This window comes from Coregonus clupeaformis, chromosome 3 (genome assembly GCF_020615455.1).
Source record: "Coregonus clupeaformis isolate EN_2021a chromosome 3, ASM2061545v1, whole genome shotgun sequence".
Classification (NCBI taxonomy): domain Eukaryota; kingdom Metazoa; phylum Chordata; class Actinopteri; order Salmoniformes; family Salmonidae; genus Coregonus; species Coregonus clupeaformis.
The window spans coordinates 39,313,203-39,322,839 of record NC_059194.1 but is presented as its reverse complement, the minus strand read 5'-3'; the positions used below and the strand labels follow the sequence as shown (position 1 = coordinate 39,322,839).

Genomic DNA, 9,637 nt, shown 5'->3' with positions numbered 1-9,637 from the left:
TGAGCTTGTGTGGCCTACCATTTCGCGGCTGCGCCGTTGTTGCTCCTAGACATTTCCACTTCACAATAACAGCACCTAAAATTGACCGGGGAAGCTCTAGCAGGGCATAAATTTTACAAACTGACTTGATGGAAAGGTGGCATCCTATGACGTTGCCACGTTGAAAGTCACTCAGCTCTTCAGTAAGGTCATTCTACTGTCATTGTTTGTCTATGGAGATTGCATGGCGGTGTGCTCGATTTTATACACCTGTCAGCAACAGGTTTAGCTGAAATAGCCGAATCCACTAATTTGAAGGTGTGTCCACATACTTTTGTATATATAGTGTAACTTGTGCGGTTAAATTCACATGTACCAAATAAAGAATTCAAGTTAAATGGGTTTCCATTGCATTTTCATCCATATTGATGGTTTTGTCCTCCCCAAAATGGCATTATATTGCGAATGTACCCACCAGTGGAGGCTCCTCAGAGGCGGAAGGGGAGGACCATCCTCCTCAGTGAATTTCATAAAAATAAAAATAGTGAAACAATAAAATTTTATCCTTTTTAGATAAAACTATTCTAAATATATTCACATCACCAAATAATTTATTAAAACACTCTGTAGTTTTGCATCATGGTGTAGCCGGAGGACAGCTAGCTTTTTCCTCCTCTGGTAAATTGACTTAGGAGTACAAAACCTAGGAGGCTCATGGTTCTCACCCCCTTCTATAGACTTACACAGTAATTATGACAACTTCCAGAGGACATCATCCAACCTATCAGAGAATTAATCTTTACAGAAGATAGCCCTATTTGGTAAGAGACCAAGTCCATATTATGGCAAGAACAGCTCAAATAAGCAAAGAGAAATGACAGTCCATCATTACTTTAAGACATGAAGGTCAGTCAATACAGAACATTTCAAGAACTTTGAAAGTTTCTTCAAGTGCAGTCGCAAAAACCATCAAGTGCTATGATGAAACTGTCTCTCATGAGGACCGCCACAGGAATGGAAGACCCAGAGTTACCTCATTAAAGTTACCAGCCTCAGAAATTGCAGCCCAAATAAAGTTCAAGTAACAGACACATCTTAACATCAACTGTTCAGAGAAGACCTTCATGGTCGAATTGCTGCAATGAAACCACTACTAAAGGACACCAATAAGAAGAAGAGACTTGCTTGGGCCAAGAAACACAAGCAATGGACATTAGACTGGTGGCAGTTTGGCCTTTGGTCTGGAGTCCAAAATTGAGATGTTTGGTTCCAAAAATGATCGCTGCATGTGTATTTCCCACCGTAAAGCATGGCGGAGGAGGTGTTATAGTATGGGGGTGCTTTGCTGGTGACTCTGTCTGTGATTTATTTAGAATTCAAGGCACACTTAACCAGCATGGCTACCACAGCATTCTGCAGCGATATGCCATCCCATCTGGTTTGGACTTAGTGGGACTATCATTTGTTTTTCAACAGGACAATGACCCAACACACCTCCAGGCTATGTAAGGGCTATTTTACCAAGAAGGAGAGTGATGGAGTGCTGCATCAGATGACCTGGCATCCACAATCCCCCGACCCAACGCAATTGAGATGGTTTGGGATGAGTCGGAGCGCAGAGTGAGGGAAAAGCAGCCAACAAGTGCTCAGCATATGTGAGAACTCCTTCAAGACTATTGGAAAAGCATTCCAGGTGAAGCTGGCTGAGAGAATTGCAAGCGTGTGCAAAGCTGTCATCAAGGCAAAGGGTGGCTATTTGAAGAATCTTGAATATAAACGTTAATTTGATTTGTTTAACACTTTTTTGGTTACTACATGATTCCATATGTGTTATTTCATAGTTTTGATGTCTTCACTATTATTGTACAATGTAGAAAATGGTAAAAATAAAGAAAAACCCTTGGATGAGTAGGTGTTCTAAAACGTTTGACCGGTAGTGTATACAACGAGCAAAGTGATCATGCTGTTTTTATGTGGCTGCTATGAACCATGTTTGCTTGCGATCAGGGTTGTATGGGCCTCCTGTAGCTCAGTTGGTAGAGCATGGCGCTTGCAAGGCCAGGGTTGTGGATTCAATTCCCACGGGGGGCCAGTATGGGAAATGTATGCACTCACTAACTGTAAGTCGCTCTGGATAAGAGCGTCTGCTAAATGACTAAAATGTAAAATGTATTCATTCCTGTTGGCCTATGTATATTTATAAGAGGAAACCCAAAGATAGAGAATTTGAGTGATTTAAATAATTAGACGTCTGGTTTTAATCTCTTTGCACTTCATATATTGCCACGTAGCTCTGTTTTTCGAGGATTGTGGATCATTCAAAAAAATTTGACTTCATAATTATTTTACACAATGTTGTATGCATGTTTGAAGAAAGAAAAGTATACTCTCTATATCAGCAGCTTGTTGTGCCATGAGGTGTAGGCCTATTGGATCATTATGAACTGATATTAAAATCATCAGGCACAATGATGTTCAATGATGAGACGACCCATTCCCACATTTCCAACTTGTAATAGTAGAGGCAAATACAGCATCCTGCAATGCTTGCTGTAAAACCTCTAGTTACTGCTGGTTGATTGAGCACTTCTCAACGATGCTTGCCAATGATCAGATACATAAATCAATGAAAATACTCCAGAAGAAGTGATCTAACTCTGCACTAGACAGGATTTGAAACACCATATTAGTGGCTTTAGAGAGAGGAAACGACACCCACAGAGAATGTATCTAATTCTGCACTAAAGAGGACTCGAAAAACACCAATAGTGTTTTAAACCTCTTCTGGTAGTGCTCCAGTCCCTGGCAAAGTGTTGCACAACACTTGATTAAGTGGTGTTACAACACACCATGTAATGTTTCAAAACATCTCAGGATGATGTGTTTCTATACTCCAGTTTCGTCTCCTTCAATTTGGTGGCAGCTCAGTTTCCAACTAGTTTTGGTTTTACAAAGCACTTCATTTGAACAGTATGGGAGGACCACACAACATATCACGGAGTGACTCCAAGTTTACTTCAATATGATGGTTAAATATATCATAAAGGCATTTCCACCAAATTGACATTTTGTGAATACAAATCAGTGCTTGATGACATTGTGCACGCAAAATGTAGTTTTTCGCTTATGTTTTCATGTACCTAATACAAATCTAAAGTTCAATATGTTTCCCTCACATTTTCAACTCTACTGATAGTTTCATCACAAAAACTGTTGTGTTAAATAGCAAATGTGCCTACTCTGGTCTTGGCACTTGAGCTCTAGCCAACAGCTAGCATATACATTGCGAGTAGGCTGTGCTGGTATAGTCAACATGATGATATTATTATGGATAAGAGCGAGAACATTTTTATTTGTCAAACGGCAGTCAAGCATAGATCAACATGTCACCAGAATAAAACCCTTGATATTTATTGGAAAGGAGTTCCCAGTGCACTTTCACCACCCTGTGAAGTTCATCATAACTTATAGTATTTCATCTGTAGCCTAATAAACTGCAATGAACTGTGTTTCCACTGCCATTTCTCACATTATTAATTTTACCACACAAAATGATCCCACCATGTCAAACGAAAAAATTATCTTTTAGCGTTTATATAATTGTATCGAAACTTCCTGTTTTCATCACAGCTGTCTTGATTTTTCTTTTTTATAGGTATGGCTTTACATACATAAAAACTGTGGAATGGAACATGGTTATAGTCAAGCAAGAATACAAGTTTCTCTAATAATTTTGCAGGGATAATATGGCAATACATTAAAATAGAGGCAGCACATTACATTGATTTTATAGCTCAATACATAGGCTACTGTATTTGTTGTTTCATGTAGGAGTGTTTTGTTTCATGGTAGTTGCCTATAGCTGGTTGGTGCAGTGCAAACTAAAGTAATGAGCGTGGGAATGAATGCGATAGGACTGTCAGTATCATTGCCATACTGTAGGTAAGTAGAAAAGTACAATGATCAATGGCCAACATGTTGCAATGTTACCAAATACATGATCAAACTCACTGTTGAGCTATGTAATACAATCTCTCTACCTCTCTCTCTCGTTCTCTTATTTTATACCTTAGAAGAAAAAAAGTCTGGCAAGGCAAGTCTGAACTGACAGCCCCACCCACTAAAAGTCCTCGTTGTCGTTTTGCACCTGCCTCACGTCTTTAGGCACGATGTGCACAAGCCTCCAACAGCTAGCCTACTCCTTACCTGCAGAGCAGTGGTCTAGGGTCTCTCATAGAAATAGGGGTAGCATAGAGAGAGGGGTAGGATACACTGGTGTCTCTCTGGGAAAGATTTTGACTTGCTACTGTATTAGATTTTCACAATTTCCCAACCCTTCATGTGGGAACCAGCAGAATTTAACAACTTTACCTTACCTCAACTGATGAAGACATCAAGCGGTAGGGTCATATTTGGGAACGAATTGGTGTTCAAGGTATACATGTCAAGGAAGAAAAGGACTGATCCGTTGATTTCAGTGCAAACAGTGCGAAAGTAAACATCAATAGGCTACAGAGTGGCAACCTGGTAGCCGTCGATGCAAGAGCGCTCCCTCTGGACCTCTCTGTTGAACTTTAACCACTCCGACCGTGACGCGCCGGGAGGGCTCTGCGATGACGGCTCTGGGTGAAGTTGGAAGCTTCTTGCACGGCATTGATGGTGTGGGGCACGTCGGGTCCCATTATCTCCTGACGTCTCTTCGAGAGAGTCCAGTGGTACTGCTGGGTCAGGGTGAACACCTCGTACCTGGTGCTGGGGAGAGGCTGTCCCGGAGCGCCACGGCAGATTTAACTCATTTAAAAGGGATTATCCGGAGAAGGCAGCTATACTGTAGAACTGGATTTCATCTGGAAATTCTTCCGGATGGCACTGTACAAGGGACAAGAAAGGACCACAGTAGATTCGGTAATTATCAAGTTATTAATGTGTAATATTTCACATCTAATATTACACGTTAATATTATATGGTTAATAATGTAACCATATATGTGCAATATTCATTATAATAATACCTTATTATTATAATTATTTGATTCTAATTATAATTCTTAGTATTGTTATTATTATTATTATTTGTGTTAGAGCAAGATCAGTTTCATAGCTTAACATCAGTTGCTAATATTAGGCCTACAGCAAAAGTGCAACTTAATGCAACAGTTATAATTTCTTCAATAAATATCAGTGGAAGTCATGTGAAACTCTTATAGTGAAATGTGGCTATATTCTACCCTGCTGGGTCACAATCTGTAAAATAAGGCTTAGATCTCTCTGGTGAAATACACCTGGAACAACTGATTTATTCTTCTCCAGGTATTTTGGAATTCATAAGCCTTGCTGTTGGATTGATAAGTATTCGAGGAGTGGACAGTGATCTCTACCTGGGGATGAATGACAATGGAGAGCTCTATGGTTCTGTAAGTATTACACTAATTCACTGTCTCTCTGCTGTTTCTGTACTCCCACCTCTCATTGAAAATGTGTTGTAAAAGATTCTCTGGGTTGTCTTTTGTTGTCCAATATAAATTATATTATACCAGCAGGTGGCATGAATGGGTTTTATTCACTATTGCTGTCATTCTGTGTCACGCCCTGATCTAGAGAACTCTTCTTGGTTGGGTCAGGGTGTGAGTTTCTGTTGAGATCTATGCTATTGTATTTCTATGTTGTAGATCTAGTTAGCTTTTTCTATGTTTGGCCGGATGTGATTCCCAATCAGAGGCAGCTGTCGCTCGTTGTCTCTGATTGGGGATCATACTTAGGTAGTCTGGTTGCCTACCTTAGTTGTGGGATCTTGACTCATGTTTGGCTTGTTGTGGTGTAGCCACTGTTTGAGCTTCACGTTTCGTTGTTTTGTTATTTTGTCAAGTGTTTATTCGTATTAATAAACATGTACGCATACCACGCTGCACCTTGGTCTGACCCGTCTCTCAACGATCGTGACATTCTGCCATAAAGGATCCAGTTCTGGACTAGTTATGTTCTTATCATCTGTAAACACACAGTCCATCCTTACCATTTTGGTATTTTTGGTATTTTAGTAGGATCCCCATTAGCTGTGCAAAAGCAGCAGCGACTCTTCCTGGGGTACACACAAAACATGAAACATGACATAATACAGAACATTAATAGACAAGAACAGCTCAAGAACAGAACTACATAATTTTTTTTAAAGGCACATGTAGCCTACATATCAATACATACACACAAACGATCTAGGACAAATAGGGGAGAGGCGTTGTGCCGTGAGGTGTTGCTTTATCTGTTTTTTGAAACCAGGTTTGCTGTTTATTTGAGCAATATGAGATGAAACGGAGTTCCATGCAATAATGGCTCTATATAATACTGTACGCTTTCTTGAATTTGTTCTGGATTTGGGGACTGTGAAAAGACCCCTGGTGGCATTGTGGGGTAAGTGTGTGTGTCAGAGCTGTGTGTAAGTTGACTATGCAAACAAGTTGGGATTTTCAACACATTCATGTTTTTTATAAGAAGAAGTGATGCAGTCAGTCTCTCCTCAACTCTTAGCCAAGAGAGACTGGCATGCATAGTATTTATATCAGCCCTCTGATTACAATGAAGAGCAAGACGTGCCGCTTTGTTTTGGGCCAGCTGCAGCTTAACTAGGTCTTTCCTTGCAGCACTGGACCACACGACTGGACAATAATCAAGATTAGACAAAACTAGAGCCTGCAGAACTTGCTTTTTGGAGTGTGGTGTCAAAAAAGCAGAGCATCTCTTTATTACGGACAGACCTCTCCCCATCTTTACAACCATTGAATCGATAAGTTTTGACCATGATAGTTTACAATCTAAGGTAACGCCAAGTAATTTAGTCTCCTCAACTTGTTCAACAGCCACACCATTCATTACCAGATTCAGCTGAGGTCTATAACTTAGGGAATGATTTGTACCAAATACAATGCTCTTAGTTTTAGAGATGTTCAGGACCAGTTTATTAGTGGTACCCATTCCAAAACAGACTGCAACTCTTTGTTAATATTATATGGTATATGGTGACTTCATTAGCTGTGGTTGCTGATGCGTATATGGTTGAATCATCAGCATACAGTGGCAGGTCATTGGTAAAAATAGAAAAGAGTAGAGGGCCTAGAGAGCTGCCCTGTGGTACACTACACTTTACATGTTTGACATCAGAGAAGCTTCCATTAAAGAAAACTATTTTAGTTCTATTAGATAGATAGCTCTGAATCCATGATATGGCAGAGGTTGAAAAGCTATAACACATATATTTTTTCAACAACAGGTTATGGTCAATAATATCAAAGGTTGCACTGAAATCTAACAGTACAGCTCCCACAATCTTCTTATTATCAATTTATTTCAACCAATCATCAGTCATTTGTGTCAGTGCAGTACATGTTGAGTGCCCTTCCCTATAAGTATGTTGAAAGTCTGTTGTTAATTTCTTTACAGAAAATAGCATTGTATTTGGTCAAACACAATTTTTTCCAACAGTTTGCTAAGAGCTGGCAGCAAGCTTATAGGTCTACTGTTAGAACCAGTAAAGGCCTCTTTACCATTCTTGGGTAGCGGAATTACTGATCGATTCGATGAATGATGGTGTTGAAATTGTCTTTCTACCCATAATTTCATTTAAAGTACTCCAAAGTTTTTTTCCATCATTCTTTATATCATTGATATTGGCTTCATTATACAGTTTCTTCTTCTTTTTGTTAAGTTTAGTCACATAATTTCTCAATTTGCAGTAAGTCAACCAGTCAGATGTGCAGCCAGACTTATTAGCCACTCCTTTTGCCCCATCTCTTTCAACCATACAGTTTTTCAATTCCTCATCATTCCATGGAGCCTTAACAGTTCTAACAGTCAGTTTCCTAGCAGGTGCATGTTTATCAATAATTGGAAGAAGCAATTTCATAAATTCATCAAGTGCAGCATCTGGATGCTCCTTATTAATCACATCAGACCAACACATATTTGTTTACATCAACCAACATATGAGTCACAGCAACATATTTTGAATGATCTCTTATACACTATTTTAGGCCCAGCTGTTGGAACTTTGGCTTTCCTGGATATAGCCCCTATATTGTGATCACTGAATCCAATGGGTACAGATACAGCATTAGAACAAAGTTCTACAGTATTAGTAAAAATGTGATCGATACATGTGGATGATCTTGTTCCTGTAGTGTTTGACTTCACAATCTGATCTGAAATACTTTTCTATCCTGTAGGAGAAACTTACTGCTGAGTGTGTCTTCAAGGAGCAGTTTGAGGAGAACTGGTACAACACATACTCCTCCAACCTTTACAAGCACGGAGACAAAGGGACTCGCTACTTTGTGGCGTTAAACAAGGACGGCACGCCTCGGGACGGAACAAAGTCCAGGCGACACCAGAAGTTCACCCACTTCCTGCCCAGGCCCGTGGACCCTGAACGGGTTCCGGAGCTGTACAAGGAGATTCTGGGCCACAGCTGAGACTGGCCTGCAGATCAGGAATAGCTGCTTATTAAGCTCCAGTCCCTCCCGCTGTGGGAAGCAGGGATGTGTGCAGGCCAGGCCAAGACAGTGGAGCCAACCAGCCCTACAGCAGCCCCAGCCAGCCAGCAAGTTAGGAGTAGCATACACTCAGCGAGGAAGACAGTCTAGAATGTATGACATTGTCAACCTACACACCAAGGCATGAGTAGGCTGTATGTTCCAGGGGTAAACTAACCCCCGAGAGTAGCTGTCTGTGGAATAGGAGGGAACAGGAAGAGGATCAGAGGAAGAGATGCTGATGCGGGAGGGAGGGCAGGAGGATTGGTCACTCTTCTGTTTTAGGGTCAATACACTTCAGGAAGTGTCTGTTGGACTGAGGAGCTCGTTGGAATCATATAGATACAACATAGAGATAGAACTGTTCTATTATCTATTATTGGAATGGCCAAATCTATGGGATTCTATACTGTTCAAGAACATTGCTTTTTATTTGGGGGTGCTATGATGTTTTGGAAGGGCTCTGTTTATTTAAGGACTTTGAAGGAACTCAACTGTATTATTCTCGTTTTACATGTGACTAGATAATGCTGAAAGGGGCAGAAATATATTTGTTACAGATGTCATGTCAAAATGTATTATTTATTCATTTCTAGATACTTATATTTATGTTATATTTATTTATTTCAGAATATACACTGAGTGTACAAAACATTAAGAACACCTGCTCTTTCCATGACAGACTGACCAGTTGAATCCAGGTGAAAGCTATGATCCCTTATTGATGTCACTTGTTAAATCCACTTCAATCAGTGTAGATGAAGGGGAGGAGACAGGTTAAAGAAGGATTTTAAGCCTTGAGACAATTGAGACATGGATTGTGTATGTGTGACATTCAGAGGGTGAATGGGCAAGACAAAAGGTTTAAGTGCCTATGAGCAGGGTATGGTAGTAGGTGCCAGGCGCACCGGTTTGTGTCAAGAACTGCGACGCTGCTGGGTTTTTCATGCTCAACAGTTTCCCGTGTCTATCAAGAATGGTCCACCACCCAAAAGACATCCAGCCAACTTGACACAACGGTGGGAATCATTGGAGTCAACATGGGCCAGCATTCCTGTGGAACGCTTTCGACACCTTGTAGTGTCCATGCTCCAACGAATTGAGGCTGTTCTGGGGGAAAAAGGGTTGCAACTCAA

The 9,637-nt window shown here is 40.5% G+C and overlaps 1 protein-coding gene across 1 annotated transcript; it reads left to right on the top strand.

Moving 5' to 3' along the window:
- Positions 1-4,592: 4,592 nt before the first annotated feature.
- LOC121547194 (fibroblast growth factor 20-like) lies at positions 4,593-9,044 on the top strand. Its single transcript, XM_041858337.1, has 3 exons — positions 4,593-4,884; positions 5,290-5,393; positions 8,196-9,044. The coding sequence occupies exons 1-3, from the start codon at positions 4,593-4,595 to the stop codon at positions 8,439-8,441; spliced, it is 642 nt and encodes a 213-aa protein (XP_041714271.1). The 3' UTR covers positions 8,442-9,044.
- Positions 9,045-9,637: the final 593 nt, after the last annotated feature.